Source organism: Bubalus bubalis, chromosome 12 (assembly GCF_019923935.1).
Source record: "Bubalus bubalis isolate 160015118507 breed Murrah chromosome 12, NDDB_SH_1, whole genome shotgun sequence".
NCBI lineage: Eukaryota > Metazoa > Chordata > Mammalia > Artiodactyla > Bovidae > Bubalus > Bubalus bubalis.
The window spans coordinates 21809325-21827937 of record NC_059168.1 but is presented as its reverse complement, the minus strand read 5'-3'; the positions used below and the strand labels follow the sequence as shown (position 1 = coordinate 21827937).

The 18613-nt window shown below is 39.1% G+C and overlaps 1 protein-coding gene and 1 long non-coding RNA gene across 4 annotated transcripts in view; one reads left to right on the top strand and one right to left on the bottom strand.

The window, feature by feature from the left end:
- The window catches only part of THUMPD2 (THUMP domain containing 2), a 43895-nt gene that overhangs the window by 15497 nt on the left and 9785 nt on the right, over nucleotides 1-18613 (top strand). The window contains exons 7-9 of one of the 3 annotated variants that reach the window (XM_006071210.4): nucleotides 7963-8034; nucleotides 8543-8657; nucleotides 18362-18470. In XM_006071210.4, coding sequence (XP_006071272.3) covers nucleotides 7963-8034; nucleotides 8543-8657; nucleotides 18362-18470 — 296 coding nt within the window. Of the gene's footprint in view, nucleotides 1-7962; nucleotides 8035-8542; nucleotides 8658-18361; nucleotides 18471-18613 lie in introns of those variants that run through there. The other 2 variants (XM_025260910.3, XM_025260913.3) reach the window with 2 other exon arrangements.
- LOC123328438 overlaps nucleotides 16040-18613 on the bottom strand; it is a 28820-nt gene continuing 26246 nt past the window's right edge. The window contains exon 4 of the long non-coding RNA XR_006543261.2: nucleotides 16040-16255. This is a non-coding gene — a long non-coding RNA (uncharacterized LOC123328438). The remainder of the gene's footprint in view (nucleotides 16256-18613) is intronic.

Genomic DNA, 18613 nt, shown 5'->3' with positions numbered 1-18613 from the left:
TTTTATTCATTGTCACCTCATTCGATAGTTTGTTCTGTAGCTTGGTTTATACTCTTTTGACTATTACTGCCTCATTGTAAAGTGTTCCTTTTTATTGTTATTAAAGTTTTCATCATGTTGATTTGTAAGTTTAAACTTAAATTTCACCATGTCTTAGTATTTCCACTCTTTTTTTTCTTTGCATTTTCCTTTGTAGTTCTGCTTTGTTTTCAACTTTTTTTCAGTGTGTATTTTTCATAAACGTAGAACTCTATCTTTATCCCACAATGATAGGCTCTTTCAGTGAGAGAATTCAGTACAGTATTATGATAGATACACCAGTTATGATAGATTTGCTTTGCAACTTCTTGCAGTTTACTCTTTATTTATGCTACTTTCATCAAGTGAATCATCTCATTGTTTTCCCTGAGGTTGGATTTTACTCTGTGTGCTATTCTGTTCATGGCTCCCTCTCCCAGCTCTCTTAATTAAACACACGAGACTTGACTCTTACTTTAAAACAAGACGTCAACTCTTTTCTTTGCCAACACACTGTTTTTACCACCGACACTCTGAACTTCCTCCTCTGTCCGCTCCTCCTTGTCATGAGATGAGACCTCCAGGGTATTTTTTCTCTTCTTCTGTCCCACCTTTACTCCTCCCTACAGTGAGACCTTTGAAACATGTTTACCCTCTTCCACTCCCAACTACCAGCTTGAACTAAATTATTTATTCTGCATCAAAATTTCCAAGTATATCCCTGTTTTCAAAAGTTCTTATACTGCACTTATATTACACAACCCATCCGTAATCATTAAGCTGCAGTATGTGTAACATGCATTTCTGTATAAACACACAGGTATAGTGTGAGGTACATTGCTTCTCACCTTTCTTCTTCACTTTATCTTTCTCTCTTTGAGGTCTCTGCTCTGCTTTATTTGTTGCTTGGATAGTCTTTTCTTGGTACTTTCCTCAAACTTGGTATTTGAATAATATACGCTCTGGACTCCAGTATCTCCTTACATTTCTTCCTGTCACCTGGGTATCCGCCTTTGGCTTGGTATGATATCCTTGAGTTCCAGTCCTTTTCTCTCAGAGGTCTATAGATGCTGTTCCATTATCCTTTCATTTCCAGTGTTTTAGGGGAGCAATTCCTGCCGGTAAGATTTTTCTTTTCCTTGATAGCTATCTTGTTCTTTTTGTTTGCAAGCTTGTAAGAGTTTTCTTTTTAATCCTCTAATCTCACGGATATTACCAGATGTACTTGTGTAAATATCTTTTCTATTCGGCCCAGAACTAGATGAGTCCAACTCCCTGAGTTCCCTTTCCAACTCTACCACTTACAGGCTGGGAAACTTAATGTAAGATACTTAACATCTCTGTGCCTCAGTTTCTCACTTCCAAGATGAAAGTAGTCATCTCACAGGACCATGTGAGGACGAACTGAATTAGCATTTATCAAGGGATTAGAACAATACCTAGCATATAGGAAGTACCTAAGTGTTAACTTCTGCTATGGTAATGTCAAGGAGGGAGAAATTACCTCGCTATCCCCTCTTGAGTTCTTTTGACTGATCTAATAATTAAATTGACACAAGACAGATTAACAGGAGAAAAAAATTTTTAATTTGTATGCATGAAACTCTCATAGAAGTGGGACCCCTGAAGTGATGGAAGCAGGCTATTTATGTATTATTTTTAGACAAAGAAACACTTGTGGAGATTTAACAAAACAAAGGGGTTTGTGCTTGGGGTAGCAGACTAGTGAAGAAGTAACAGTTTGTTTATCCCGCTCTCTCATGTATACAGCATTGAATTCCCTAACTCAGGTGATAAAGATGCTTTCTATCCTCCTGATAGAGGGAAGATATCTTCACTTGGGAGATTAAATTCCTGTTTTCAGGAGAAGAGAAGTGGGTCAGAGTGTATTTTCTTTTTAATATCATTTATTTTTACCTGCTGTTTCTTAAGTAACTTTAACTCAAAATAATCAATATGCCATTAAAGCATATTTTGAGGCATCCTGCCCTGGACCTCAACAATAATAATAATTATAATAACTATTATTTAGTATATATAATAATTATAGAAATCATTTTTTCCTCCAGCTCAGGTACTCTTTCATCCATTATTTACTCATTATTTCCTCAACTATTTTGCTTTAGTGTCTTTTACCTTAAACAACTTCCTTTTTTTTGCTTCTGGAGTTCCTGTGATAAACATGTTAAGCTTCCTTTCTCACATGTTTTCCATCTCTTTATTTTGCCTGTGTATTTTGAGTTTTCCTTAGACATCATTTCCAAGATATAACCAGAATCATGACCTAAATCAAATCCCTTATGATTATACAGTGGAAGTGAGAAATAGATTTAAGGGTCTAGATCTGATACATAGAGTGCCTGATGAACTACGGAATGAGGTTCATGACATTGTACAGGAGACAGGGATCAAGACCATGCCCATGGAAAAGAAATGCAAAAAAGCAAAATGGCTGTATGGGAAGGCCTTACAAATAGCTGTGAAAAGAAGAGAAGCGAAAAGCAAAGGAGAAAAGGAAAGATATAAGCATCTGAATGCAGAGTTCCAAAGAATAGCAAGAATAGATAAGAAAGCCTTCCTCAGCAATCAATGCAAAGAAATAGAGGAAAACAACAGAATGGGAAAGACTAGATATCTCTTCAAGAAAATCAGAGATACCAAGGGAACATTTCATGCAAAGATGGGCTCGATAAAGGAGAGAAATGGTAGGGACCTAACAGAAGCAGAAGATATTAAGAAGAGATGGCAAGAATACACAGAAGAACTGTACAAAAAAGATCTTCATGACCCAGATAATCATGATGGTGTGATCACTGACCTAGAGCCAAACATCTTGAAATGTGAAGTCAAGTGGGCCTTAGGAAGCATCGCTACAAACAAAGCTAGTGGAGGTGATGGCATTCCAGTGGAGCTATTGCAAATCCTGAAAGATGATGCTGTGAAAGTGCTGCACTCAATATGCCAGCAAATTTGGAAAACTCAGCAGTGGCCACAGGACTGGAAAAGGTCAGTTTTCCTTCCAATCCCAAAGAAAGGCAATGCCAAAGAATGCTCAGACTACCACACAATTGCACTCATCTCACGTGCTAGTAAAGTAATGCTCAAAATTCTCCAAGCCAGGCTTCAGCAATATGTAAGCCATGAACTTCCTGATGTTCAAGCTGGTTTTAGAAAAGGCAGAAGAACCAGAGATCAAATTGCCAATATCTGCTGGATCATGGAAAAAGCAAGAGAGTTCCAGAAAAACATCTATTTCTGCTTTATTGACTATGCCAAAGCCTTTGACTGTGTGGATCACAATAAACTGTGGAAAATTCTGAAAGAGATGGGAATACCAGACCACCTGACCTGCCTCTTGAGAAATCTGTATGCAGGTCAGGAAGCAACAGTTAGAACTGGACATGGAACAACAGACTGGTTCCAAATAGGAAAAGGAGTACGTCAAGGCTGTATATTGTCACCCTACTTATTTAACTTATATGCAGAGTACATCATGAGAAACGCTGGACTGGAAGAAACACAAGCTGGAATCAAGATTGCCGGGAGAAGTATCAATCACCTCAGATATGCAGATGACACCACCCTTATGGCAGAAAGTGAAGAGGAACTCAAAAGCCCCTTGATGAAAGTGAAAGTGGAGAGTGAAAAAGTTGGCTTAGAGCTCAACATTCAGAAAATGAAGATCATGGCATCCGGTCCCATCACTTCATGGCAAATAGATGGGGAAACAGTGGAAACAGTGTCAGACTTTATTTTAGGGGGCTCCAAAATCACTGCAGATGGTGACTGCAGCCATGAAATTAAAGACATTTACTCCTTGGAAGGAAAGTTATGACCAACCTAGATAGCATATTCAAAAGCAGAGACATTACTTTGCCAACAAAAGTTCGTCTAGCAAGGCTATGGTTTTTCCTGTGGTCATGTATGGATGTGAGAGTTGGACTGTGAAGAAGGCTGAGTGCCGAAGAATTGATGCTTTTGAACTGTGGTGTTGGAAAAGACTCTTGAGAGTCCCTTGGACTGCAAGGAGATCCAACCAGTCCATTGTGAAGGAGATCAGCCCTGGGATTTCTTTGGAAGGAATGATGCTAAAGCTGAAACTCCAGTAATTTGGCCACCTCATGCGAAGAGTTGACTCACTGAAAAAGACTCTGATGCTGGGAGGGATTGGGGGCAGGAGGAGAAGGGGACGACAGAGGATGAGATGGCTGGATGGCATCACGACTCGATGGCCGTGAGTCTGGGTGAACTCTGGGAGTTGGTGATGGACAGGGAGGCCTGGTGTGCTGCGATTCATGGGGTCGCAAAGAGTCGGACACGACTGAGCGACTGAACTGAATTGAACTGATAACCAGAGTAACCAAAATGTGCTGTACTTTATTGAAATGTTTAGTTTTAAAATCATGGATTTTTTTAGCTTTGGGAAATTGTGTATGTGTATGCCTAGAGAATTCCGTGGACAGAGGAGCCTGGTGGGCTGCTGTCCATGGGGTCGCACAGAGTCAGACATGACTGAAGCGACTTAGCATGCGTGCATGCATTGGAGAAGGAAATAGCAACCCACTCCAGTATTCTTTCCTGGAGAATCTCAGGGACAGAGGAACCTGGTGGGCTGCTATCTATGGGGTTGCACAGAGTCGTACACGACTGAAGCGACTTAGTAGCAGCAGCAGCATACTATATTTGGTAAAGAACTGTCTGCCAATGCAGGAAACAGAACAAACCTGGATTCAATCCCTAAGTTGGGAAGATCCCTTGGAGAAAGGCATAGCAGCCCTCTTCAGTATTCTTTCCTGGAGAATCCCATGGACAGAGGAGCCTGGAGGGCTACAGTCCATGGGGTCACACAGAGTCTGAGGCAACTTAGCACACATCACATGCTATATTTGATATCTCTAGCGGCTTTAACTTTTTTCACATATTTATCTGTTCCCTTCAGAAGTTTCATTTCACTAAATGTGTATTGTTTGTTCTGCCTGTTTTCGCTCTAGCTTTTGAGGGACTTCCTCCCCTTAGATGTGCACAGCATGGTTCTCTTTGGGAGAACACAGTGTGACCCACCGTATAAATGATCCCAGTATCCAGCCTTGATCCAGGCGGCCCCTCTTTGGAACTTGGTACCTAAAACTCTGCACAAGCAGCTCAACCTTGAGTAGGCCAATGCCATGGAAACTGAAATTTAAACCTGGGGGTGTTAGGTATTTTTCATGTTCAATGTAAACCATTCTCCTTCATACAGATCATAAAAGCAAGGAAAATCAAGTTCTATGTAAATCTTGGTTATTACTTTAAGGATATGGAAATACTTCTCTGCCACTGTCTATGTCCCCAGGTGTCATGACTAGAAAAGTCCTGCAGTAAAATAAGGACATTGAAAAATATTTAAGGGCAGATCACCTCATCAAAGAGGGACTGTGGGGAGAAAGAGCATGGAGTTTGGTACATTTTAAGTCGTTAATAAAAATTAGTTCTCATACCTCTATTAATCTTAAAATTGTCATTTAAATCATTATTCTTTTTGTTACTTTTCTGCCCCTTCATGGGGGATACATATGACACTCTGGTAGAATTTAGTGTCAGGGAGAAGCTTCTGAAGGACATTTTGTTTCTTTTCATCAGGTAACTCCTGGCTCTGGCTGAACCCCGCGGTCTTCTGAGCACTCTGCCTCCTCTGTAGACAGACCAAGGGACCTCTGGGCCTGGCGCTGGGGTAGGTGTCCGGCTTGCACCTCGCTGCCCTTTCTGCCCAGGATCTCTCGCTGCCTTAGAAGCACATGCCATCCAATTATCCTGGTCATCTACAGATCTCTTGTCACCGCTGTACTAGTATACAGCATTATTCCTGTCAGAAATCTTTATCAACTCAGTGTCTGCGCTATCTGATCCCTTAGTGTCTTGCTCTCCCTGCCTCTCACGATCTGCTATAGTCACATCCTAGGATTTATCATACCCAGAAAAGTATACCTTCCCCAAATCCCAACGATGCTGCTCTTATCCTCCTCCTCCTTCCCACGCACTTCTCTTGTGCCCTGCCATCGTTTTTTAACTCCATGAGACCTCTAGTCACCGGTGGCCCTGTGCTGTGCTGTGCTTAGTCCAGTCGTGTCCGACTCTTTGCAGCCACATGGACTGTAGCCCGCCAGGTGCCTCTGTCCATGGGATTCTCCAGGCAAGAATACTGGTAAGGGTTGCATGCCCTTCTCCAGGGATCTTCCCGACCCAGGAATTGAACCAGGGTCTCCTGTATTGCAGGCGGATTCTTTACCAGCTGGGCTACCAAGGAAGCCCAGTAGGCGGCCCTGCTCACCTGTACTCAGCCCTCCCTCCCCACTTGGATTTTAGGCTCTATGATTACAGTCATTCCCTTGAGCATACTTGTAATTCTGCTTCTTAAGTGACATAAATACTGGAATCAAAAGAGAAGTTTAACATGTTCTCACGAGGTCTACCAACATACTGGAATTACAATGGCTTATAATTATTATAATCATTATAATAAATGAACTGTCCTTGTTTCGCTCCCTTACTTGTGTGCTGGATTCCATCCCTCGTGCCTCCTTAAGGACTTTTTTCTCTACTGGGTCATTCCCATCAGCATGTGCACGTGCTATAATATCTTGCAACTTAAAAATGAATTGACCCTCTCCTGAACCCACATGATCCGTCAGCTCTCACCCCCTCCTCTGCTTCCCTTTAGAGAAACACTTAGGACCAGCCATCCATATTCGGTGTCTACGTCTTCCTTCCCGTGCTCTCTGGTGCCCCCCTTCCCTCAGGCTCTTCTCACTAGCACCACTGAAACCACTCACCTTGCTTAGCCTACCCACACGTGGTAGGCTGTCACCACTCCTGCCTGTGGGATGTTTCCCCTTTGTTTGAGGACCAGCCTAGGTTCTGTGTCAGGGTCCTCTGCTGTCAGGGTGCACTGCTGGGCCTTTATCTCCCAAACGTTGCTACTTAGGAGATCACCAGCATCCAGATGATAGGCTTATATAGTTTTTTTACCTTCTCTTAAAAACTTCAGTCACATCAGACCATTGTCATTTTGTAATATTCCACAGTGCCATCCATCCTGTTGGTTCTTTCTTTAAAATATACCCAGAATCCAACTACTCCCCACCTTCACCAATTTCACTCTTTATTCGGGCCGCCATTATCTCTGCCTGGATTCCCTAACTAGCCTCCTTGTAACTCCCCTACTTTTCTGTGGTCCTTTCTCACCAGGGCAGCCAGAATGATCCCTTTGAAATGTTAACATCATGTTTCTCCTCTGCTCAGAACCCTGCAGTAGTTCCCATCCTTCAGAATAGAATCAGAATCCTGGTAACAGCTACAAGATCAGACATGGTGTGACACCCTCTGTCCCCCAGAGGGGAGAGTCATTAGTTTCTTTCCTCCAGATTTCCTGCTCTCCTCTCAGGTACAGAGAGGACGGCCCCTTTCCTAACCTCTTCACATTGTGTGTGTCATGCGACTGACATGCTTTCCCCAATTAAATGTTGGTGGAAATGATGTGTGTCAACTTCCAGATGGCACTTTAAAAGCCTTTGCCTGATTTGTTGTGTTTTTCTTTGCCTCTGCTGGTGACCCCTTCAGTGTGTCTCTTTCCGGGTAAGAAGCAGAAGCCCCAGGTGTCATACTATAGGCTTGTACCATGAGCTGCACAGTGTTTTGAACCTGTAGGACGTGGTGGTTGTAATTCTACACAGCCCATCTTGGTGGAGCTGCCTGGCCCACACTGTGCTTTGGCCACACTGGTCTCCTGCCTAATCTTTAAATGTGCCAAGCAGACACCTGCCCTACGGCTTTAACTACCTGAAATTCCTAATAAAGTTAAGAAAGGAATCTTTACTCTGAAATGATTGATTGCTCAAGTTTTAGGCTTCTTGTATAATACCTGTTACAGTAGATTTAACAGTAGCAAATCCACATTTCTATCTATAGGCTGGTGCAGTTGTTTTAGATCCAATGTGTGGACTTGGAACAATACTTTTGGAAGCTGCTAAGGAATGGCCAGTAAGTTCTAAAGTTTGGTAAACCAAGCAGTGTTTTACTTTAATCAGTGTGTGTTGTGTATACGCTTAACAATTATTTATAGGTAGATTGTCTGTTTAGGGATTATTATTTTTAATTATATGAGTTACTATTTAATTGTAGTCAAAGTAGACTATGAAAGGTTAATTAAATTACTGTGTTATTTCTTTAAATACTGTGATAAATTTAGGAAATTATGACAGAATTCCAATAACTAGTCATGACCTACATTATATAAATCCCTCAATTCCTTAGACATTTGTATTTTAAAATATTAATTGTAAAATGTTAAAAATTAATGTTTTAACATTTTACCAAAAACTTCTCGGGTTTTGGTCCTTGAATGTTATTTAAGAAATATCGTAAATTTCTTTTAATGTGAATTAACAAATCTATTGATTTCATTTTCATCATTTGAAAAAATGCAAGTAGATTTTCTTAACTACATAAAATATGGTTTTATTTATAATTTGAATTTCTCCCCTCCTAGGATGTGTATTACATGGGTGCTGATGTCAGTGACTCCCAGTTATCAGGTGCATATGACAATCTGAAAGCTGCAGGCCTCAAGGATAAGATTGAGTTACTTAAAGTCTCTGTTATAGGTAAGATATTAAAAATGCAAACTTTGGGGGGAAATAAACATGTGTAAACACACTTAGAATCATAATATAGAATACCACTCCCTTTTCATATGTTAATATAAAGGTTGAATTATTTATACCTTGTGATATATCTGTGGGGCCAATACTCAGTTTACTTCCAATATGATAATTGTAACTTTTTTATTTTTTCAAAAGACTCATTGTCAGGAACTATATTTATGTAGTTTCCCTAAGTAAAGGCATGCCTTAAAAGCATGGTACAAAGTAAAAGCATCTTAAGAAATTTTAAGATGTGTTTGTTGCATCTGAACCATTTCTCATATGATAACAAGGGATCATTTAGTATAGGCATAAAATAAACAGAATAATAGCAACAATAATTTGTTGAGAATCTGTGAATTCTTTGCAATAAACTATATGAGATGTTTTGAATTATCTTACCTTCCCCTTGCTTCAGTTGGATAGTATTCCTATGTTATGGGGAATGAGGTAACAAGTCTTCCCAGTTTGCTACACCAGTACTACTTTTAATGCTAAAACAGAAATTCTAGGGCAAACCAGGATTCATCACCCTGTGAGGCAGAGGAAAGCCATTACTCCCTGTTTACTGATGGGGAGTCAATAACAAGAAACATTATAAGGAATCAAGTCTATGGAGTCCAAAATAATATTTTACCAACACCATGGTGTTTAGACTGAGAGAAGCCTCACGTTCCTCCTATCTTTCCATCAGTGTGCCTGTCTCCCTAAAAGTGACCGCATTTAATTCTCAGCTAAGAAAATCATATTCTCTTGGCACAGTGAGAATAGGTGATAGACAAGTCCCTGTAATCTAGAGAAACAGTATATTGTTAAAAAAAATTGTTCTACGATAGTAGAAAAGTAGTAGAAATGCATTGTTAACAAAATATTAGGATAACTTTTCTATATAGATGCATAATAAAGTAGCCTCAAAGAAGAAATTGTATTGTTGGTTGAAGTTTCATAATTGTTTGCTGCCAGTGACTATCTTTTCAATCTTTCTGTCGAGGTTTTTAATTGGACTCTGTGCAACACAAGTTTCTAGAGGAAGCTGAAGGATGATTAGATTGAAATCAAGTTTTCATATACATTTCTTTAAGAAAGCTGTTTTTTTTTATTTTTTTTTTTTGAGATCTTCAAGAAAAATAGAATAGCTCTATAAATTGTTCCAGAGCAGTGGTTTTTCCAACCCTTTACAGTCTCAAAAGTGCCTTGGTTGCGTGAGAAAGGAAGTACTAATTTGTCCATCAGAACATCACTGCTGTACCAGCTCAGCTTTCATCAGTTCTCATGTTTTGGGTATTTCCCATAAGATTTCACTTTAAAAACAAGCATTAAGTGCTCAATTGTTAATAAAGAAAAGTTGTTTTTTTTTTTTAAAGTTTTCTATTATACCTAGTAGCCAAATAAATCCTAGCTTTTTAAAAGATTAGTCTTTTTATTGTCTGTTAAAAACAGACAGTAGTAGAGCAAGGATGGAAACAAAGAGACTAGTTGCAAGACTGTTGCATTAATCCAGGTAAATGGTGGTGGCTTGGGACAAAGTGGTATTGGTGGAGGTGTTGAAAAGAGGTCAGACATATATACACACACACACACACACACATATGTATGTATATGTATATATACATTGAACGTAGAGCCAACAGGATTTGTTAGTGGATTAAATGTGAGAAAAAGAACAAGGATGACTAAGCTTTCTGGCTTGAACAGCTAGAGGGTGGCATTGCCGTTTATTGAGTTGCGGAAAACTGCAGGAGGAACAAGAGTTGGGGGCTTGTTCAGTTCCACCTGATGATTAAGAACCATTAAGATCTCAAGGTAGTAGTCAACATACAAATCTGGAGTTTAGGGGAGACAGTGCACGTCACTAGTCTAGATAACGTTTACATCCGTGAGATCACCTAGGAAATGAGTACAAATAGAGAAGAGAGAGGCTTTCTCTGAGGATGAAATGCCTAGAGTTCTGGAGAGTGAGAATCTAGTAAAGGAACAACCAGGGATGAGAAAGTAAGAGAGAATCTGAGCAAGAATGAGCAGCTGTGTCAGATGCTGCTGGTTGGTGAAGCAAAGCTCAGGCTTGACCGGTTCCATGGAGCAAAACTCAGGCCTAACTGGTTCCGTGGAGCAGCAGGAACAAAGGCTTGCCTGCCTGAATGGGATCTGGAGAGAAGAGGAAGAGGTAACTTGAAGACAGCTAGTTCTCATCATTCTTTTGGGTAGTTGGGCTGGTAAGGGAAGCAGAAAAGTTGGCATTATGCCAGGTATGTTGTGGTTCACACCATATTCTGCACAGTTCATGAAGCTGCCAGGCTGCTCTGGCATCTGGGAAGTCAGGGGAAATATGAGAAGTGATAGGTTGGATGTGAAATATGTGTGGGAAATAGGGGGTGAGAAGCCCACCTTAGAGAATTTGAGTGTTTTTGCTGCAGTGGCTTTATCATATATCATATGCTATAAGTCCCTTTGTTTGGTAACACTGTTCTGTAACAAACTCTTTCAGCAGCAATAAGGTTTTAAAAGTGCATATTTAATGAAAAATTATATACTGAATTACTATTTCTCAAGAAAGCTGTTGATGAACATACAACTAAAGTAAAATGTTTATTTACTTTTATCATGCACTGTGAGGGCAATGGTGATAGCAGTAACCAAACGAAATAAACTTGTTTATAGAGGCATCTAGCATTTACTCCAAAACTTAGTCATTATTTCAAGGAGAGCAAGCCAAAATTTAGTGTTTATCAGATGCAACAGAAAGAAATGCATTTAACTATCACTCTGTGAAGCATGACTTTTCATTTAGATCAAATGACCACTCTTCTAAATTAATTTTGTTCATTTTCAATTCCAAATTTTCTTACGTATATAAACAAAATGAAGCTATAGCTATTAATACATTGGCTCCATTAGCAGAAGACCTCTGCAGAAAGTTAAATGTTATCAGTTTTGTATCAGTGTTACCAGATCCTTCAAAAAGAAAATTAGCTAAGTCAAACCAGTAATGGTTTAGTATTCCTACCCCCTCCCAATACTTGTGAATTTAGGAATTTTTTTTCTGTCAGAGATGAAACATCTTTCATTATTGTGAACGCTACTGTAGATTCAGCTCAGCACTGCACCTGTGTCTGTTTATGCATTGTTTGGTAGACCACAGAATCCTGGCGAAGATTAATGTTCTTATTAAAGAAATCTATGACAGAGAAATGTACTTAGAATTTGACATGGTACCTACATAATTCATAATTACCTCCAAACAAGCTGTGATGTTCTGAATTGAAATAGTAACTTATCAAAATAATAGACTTAAAAAAATTTTTTAACATACACAGAGTAACTAAACTGTAGACTATCTGTAAAGATGGTTGAATGCAAAAAAATTCAGCCTGACAGTACATGCTTTTTTGTTTGCCCATCATTTGTTGGGTTTAACTTCTGTGCAGAGTCAATCATGAGAAACGCTGGACTGAAAGAAACACAAGCTGGAATCAAGATTGCTGGGAGAAATATCAATCACCTCAGATATGCAGATGACACCACCCTTATGGCAGAAAGTGAAGAGGAACTAAAAAGCCTCTTGATGAAAGTGAAAGAGGAGAGTGAAAAAGTTGGCTTAAAGCTCAACATTCAGAAAACGAAGATCATGGCATCCGGTCCCATCACTTCATGGGACATAGATGGGGAAACAGTGGAAACAGTGTCAGACTTTATTTTTCTGGGCTCCAAAATCACTGCAGATGGTGACTACAGCCATGAAATTAAACGACGCTTACTCCTTGGAAGGAAAGTTATGACCAACCTAGATAGCATATTCAAAAGCAGAGACATTACTTTGCCAACAAAGGTCCGTCTGGTCGAGGCTATGGTTTTTCCAGTGTTCATGTATGGATGTGAGAGCTGGACTGTGAAGAAAGCTGAGCACCGAAGAAGTGATGCTTTGAACTGTGGTGTTGGAGAAGACTCTTGAGAGTCCCTTGGACTGCAAGGAGATCCAACCAGTCCATTCTGAAGGAGATCAGCCTTAGGTGTTCTTTGGAAGGAATGATGCTAAAGCTGAAACTCCAGTACTTTGGCCACCTCATGCGAAGAGTTGACTCATTGGAAAAGACTCTAATGCTAGGAGGGATTGGGGGCAGGAGGAGAAGGGGACGGACGACAGAGGATGAGATGGCTGGATGGCATCACTGACTCGATGGACGTGAGTCTCAGTGAACTCCGGGAGTTGGTGATGGACAGGGAGGCCTGGCGTGCTGCAATTCATGGGGTCACAAAGAGTCGGACATGACTGAGCGACTGAACTGAACTGAACTGAAAATGTTTAATCCGAGTTTAAAATGGGAAAAAGACAGTCTCTTTAGCAAGTGGTACTGGAAAAGTTGGACAGCTGCGTGGAAATCAATGAAGTTAAAACACATCCTCATACTGTGCACAAAAATAAACTCAAAATGGCTTAAAGATGAACATAACCCTGGAGGTGCGAGAGAGGCTTAAGAGGGACAAGATATATGTACCGTTGTGATTGATGCTCATTGCTGTACGGCAGAAACCAACACAACATTGTAAAGCAGTTATCCTCCAATTAAAAAAAAAAAAAGGTATAATACCATAAAACTCCTACCCTAGAAGAAAGCATAGGCAAAGCATTCCCCGACGTAAATCGTATTAATGTTTTCTTCAGCCATTCTCCCAGGCAATAGAAATAAAAATAAACAGAGACCTAACCAAAACTTATAAGCTTTTGCACAGAGAAAAGAACACAAAAAGACAACCTACAGAATGAGAGAAATATTTGTAAATGATGCATCCAACAAGTGCTTTATCTCCAAGATATACAAACAGCTCATACAACTCAACAACAACCACAAAAAAAAGTGCAATCCAAGAAAAAAAAAAAAAGAACAGAATACCTTAATAAACATTTCTCCAGAGGATAGATGGCCAATAGGCATATGAAAAGATGCTTAGCATCACTAAATATTAAAGAAATACAAATCAAAACTACAGTTAGGTACCACCTCACACTGGTCAGAATGGCCTTCATTAAGAAGTCTGCAAATAACAAATGTTAGAGAAGATGTGGAGAAAAGGGAACCCTCCCTATACCACTGGTAGGAATGTAAGTTGGTGCGGTCACTATGGAAAACAATAGGGAGGTTCCTCAGAAAACTAAAAATAGAATTATCGTATGATCCACCAATCCCACTACTGGGCATATGTACTCGGACAAAAGTATAATTCAAAGAGATACATGCACCCAAAGGTTCACAGCAGCACTATGCCCAATAGGCAAAACTTGGAGACAACCTAAATGTCCATCAGCAGATGAATAGGGAAAGAAAATGTGGTACATACATGTGTGTGTGTGTGTGTATGTAATGGAATGCTGCTCAGCCGTAAAAAAGATGAAAAAATGCCATTTGCCGCAACATGGATGCAACTAGAGATTATCATACTAAGTGAAGTAAGTTAGAAAGAGAAAGACAAATACCATATAACATCACTTAGATGCGGAATCTTAAAATATGGCACAGTGAACAAAACAGAAAACAGTCTTCCTGTTCACAAAACAAAAACAGACTCACAGACAGGGAGATTAGACTTGTGAATACCAAGGGGAAGAGATGAGGGAATAGGATGGACTGGGAGTTTGGAGTTGGTAGATGTGAACTATTACATTTAGAATAGATAAACAACAAGGTTCTACTGTATGCCACAGGGAGCTGTGTTCAGTCTCCTGGGATAAGCCATAATGGAAAAGGATATAAACACAGAACTGTATGTGTATAACTGAGTTAACTTTGCTATACAGCAGAGATTGACACAACATGGTAAATCAACTATACTTCAGTTTTCTTAAAAATGTTTAAATTTTTGAAGATGTACTGATGGCTGATGTACCTAGCCAGAGTATCTTATAATTGTGCTATAAACTTTTTTAAATAAAGAAGTTGCCTAATTGTAGTTGCAGTTTTTTCAGAATTTATTGGAAATCTGTAATCAAAGAATTCAACAAATGGAGTGCAAAAAAACTTTTAAGTTTTTAAAGTTTTTGATAAATTGCAGTCATTAAAAACAAACCTGGCAACAGCACTTTAAAATTATCTCCCAGATGCCAAACTACATTTTGCATATTCAAGACTAATTATGGAATTCTGAATTAGCAATACATATAGAAATTTCAACTTCATTGAAGTATTTGTATTCTTTATTTTATGAAATCAAAAAGAATAGTATAAAGAGAAAGATAGCAGAAGAGAAAAATTTCACCAGCAGCAATCAAAGAAAAGGCATAATCTAATGCAGTAAACTTCAAACTCTGCCCACAATGGAAACAAAGTTATAGAGCAATAGCCAATGAAATAGTGGCTACTTACAAGGTTACTAGGAGAAGGCCATGGCACTCCACTCTAGTACTCTTGCCTGGAAAATCCCACGGACGGAGGAGCCTGGTAGGCTGCAGTCCATGGGGTCGCTAGGAGTCGGACACGACTGAGCGACTTCACTTTCACTTTTCGCTTTCATGCATTGGAGAAGGAAATGGCAACCCACTCCAGTGTTCTTGCCTGGAGAATCCCAGGGACGGCGGGGCCTGGTGGGCTGCCGTCTATGGGGTCGGACAGAGTCGGACACGACTGAAGCCACTTAGCAGCAGTAGCAGCAGCACAAGGTTACTAAGGCAAAGTGGGACCCAGAAATATCATGCTCAACCAAGATATCATTTTAATACAAATATATTTTCAAATATAAAAAGTTCAGGCAACGTTTCACTAACAAGCATGTCAGGGGGGAAAAATTATTTAAAATTAATAAAACCCAGACATTTAAGAGATGAACCAACTGAGGAATAGAAAAAGTCAAGGTGAAATGGCCGGTCATGAGGATTAAATCAAATATACAACTATATGAGCAACTGAGAATTACAAGATAGAATGCCATTGTTATAAACCTAGATGATGGAAAGAATAACCAAGTACAATGAAAGAAAATATAAAAAGGATGTGCTCAACCTTGTAAAAGTTCTCAGTTTACCCAGTCTCTTGTCTACATATATACATGCAAGTTATTTTAAAGGCTCTTAAAACTTTTGGAGAGAAAATATATTAGGGCTATATCCTGGTTTTAAGCAGTTCTTACTCAAATTCATCCCAGAAGGAGGGAGTAAATAGGACAGTTTTATTCAAGACATACCAGTCTTTTACTTTTTTTTTTTTTTCATGTTTTTGAATCATCCTGCAGAGATGTAAAAAAGATGATTTTTTTTACTTGTTTTAAGCTATGTTTCTATTTCAGAATTTTATCTCCTTAGTTACAAACTCTTTGTTCACAGGCAATTCAAACATTTAATAATTTAAAAGATTTTACTGTGTGTTGACTCTTATGGGTCAGATGCTCGTGATTTTAGGAGTTTATACATCAGCATCCCTGGAAGTAGGGCCAGCAGTTTGCGTTCTTCCAGGCCCTTCAGTTGATTCTGATCCACATTAAACATCAAGGTTGGTTGTAGGGCCCAAGGTTTTGCGTTTATAGTTCCAGGTGATACTGACGGTGCTTCTCTGGGGACCGCACGTTGAGAACCACTGCTAAGGGAAAGGCAAGTTGGAAAGAGACCCATCTGGAAGTAGCAGCCCCACTAGGTCTTTGAGGAGCCCTGAGAAGGAATTGTGAAGCTCTGCAGCGCTTCCTGGAAGGATTCTGACCCACTGGCTCCCCCTGGCTGTCATCTCCTTATACACACGAGAGAGGACGTTGTAAATGCTGACAACAGCTGACAATTACTGACTGCTCATTGTGTGCCAGGCAATGTCTGTCGATACTTTCTGTAGGTTCCTCACATGTTAACTTCTGAGATAGGTACTCTTATCCCATTCTACAGATGAGAAAAGTAAAGCAATAATTTCCCAAAGTCACACAGCTGGTAAGTGGCAGCGCCAAATGCAAGCTGACACCAGAGCCTGCACAAAAGCTCAGATTATTCTGTTCTATTATTGGAAGATGACACTGGTTCTATGTAAAAAATTACTCCCTTCTGTCTCAGTGATGTTTATTCCTTCATCTTCTAAAATGATTTAAAGCAGTTCAGTAAATTATAATACAGAGAAGAAAACTTGCAAATGAAAATAGACTAACAAGCAGGGGAAAAAATCCAAACCAGAAGATGGGCAGCTCGTGTTTGTTGTGTGTTTATGTAAGCAAAAGACTTGGGCTCAATCTCAAGATAAATTACTGCCTGGTTCCTCACGTATGAACGTTTGATAACCATGTTTGCTCATTGTCTTGAGTAGTTTTACAAGTATAGTTACAGTGTTCAAGTGGATGTGTCCTATATCAGTATGTGCGTGTGCAGTTTGGTCAGTCATGTCTGATTCTTTGCAGTCCCATGGACTAGAGCCCTCCAGGCTCCTCTGTCCATGGGGTTTCCCAGGCAAGAATACTGGATTGGGTTGTCATTTCCTCCTCCAGGGAATCTTTTCAGCCCAGGGATAGAACCCACATCTCTTGTGTCAGCAAGCAGACTCTACCACTGAGCCACCTGGGAAGCCCCACTCTATATCAACACCCTAAAACTAAATGAAAAAAGAAAGTGAAAGTCATAGTCACTAAGTTGTTTCAGAATCTTTGCGACCCCATAGACTGTAGCCCACCAGGCTGCTCTGTCCATGGGGTTTCTCCAGGCAAGAATACTGGAGTGGGTTGCCATTCCTTTCTCCAGGGGATCTTCTGGACCCAGGTATTGAACCCGGATCTCCTGCATGCAGGCGAATTCTTTACCCTCTGAGCCACCATGACGTTAAAACGTGACTTGGGGGAAAAAAAAGATTTCCTGCCTAGTTCTAACAAAATATTATCCCATTACTTGTTTTCTAACAACCCACTCTTTCTTCTATTAGCAAATGTTCATTCATTAGACTTGCTCAGATAACAGGATTTTTTGTTTTGTTTTTAAATTTCCTGCCAACAAAAATTTGTATTCAGAATAGTAAAGATTATTTAAATTCTATTGTATTTCTATAGAATTAGGTGCTGTCTGAAATTAAAATAATTATTTAAATTTAGATGGTGGTAGTAGTATAAAGAGTGCAAAGTGAAAAGTATAATCAGAAAATGTGAAAGTTGAGATTTGGGGTATTACCTTGTGGTAATTAATTTCTGAGAATAAAATATAAAGTTGAGAAAGAAATTTAGATTTGATAATCAAACACTATATTTTGTTTTAGTGATGTTGTTTTCTTGATTATTGATTGTTTAACTTTTTCTCTAGTCTTAGGACTTAAGTGGATGTTCTTAACCTTTGGGGTTGCCATTAAAAATACAATGAAACATATGGGTCACTTTTCTTAAAAACAAATAGATCTACAAATGGATTTTATATATGATCAGGAAAAGAAAAATGAAAATTATAGGATATAATTTTGTAAAAGGTTTTTCTAGGTATCCTAATAGATTTCTTCTTGGATCTAGCAATTTTCTTTTCATGTAATATTTTTAAAGAGTTTAATTTTCTGGTTAATTTAAAATTCTGCTTATGTCATATTTTATCACACTTGAAAAACCACTTTTCAAAGAACAAAATATAACAATTGTAACATCTATTTTTAGTGATTCTGAAAGCCTTCAGGATCCTGTCATTTCTTAGAAATAATATAAGAAGCCTGTAATAGAATTTTCTCATTTTTGTATTTCAGAATTGCCATTGCCTTCAGAAAGTGTCGATATTATTATTTCTGATATTCCATTTGGAAAAAAGTTTAAGTTAGGAAAAGACATCAAAAGGACACTGCAGGAGATGGAAAGGTAAGTTGTTGAGTCTCTTTCCAAAATCTTTGAGCCATGGGGCATTTAAGCAAAATGTATTGTAGCTCTTCAGTTAAGATTTGATTACATTTTAGTAATTTCCTCGTGTTTTTATAGCTTAATGTTCTAAGATTTAAAATCAG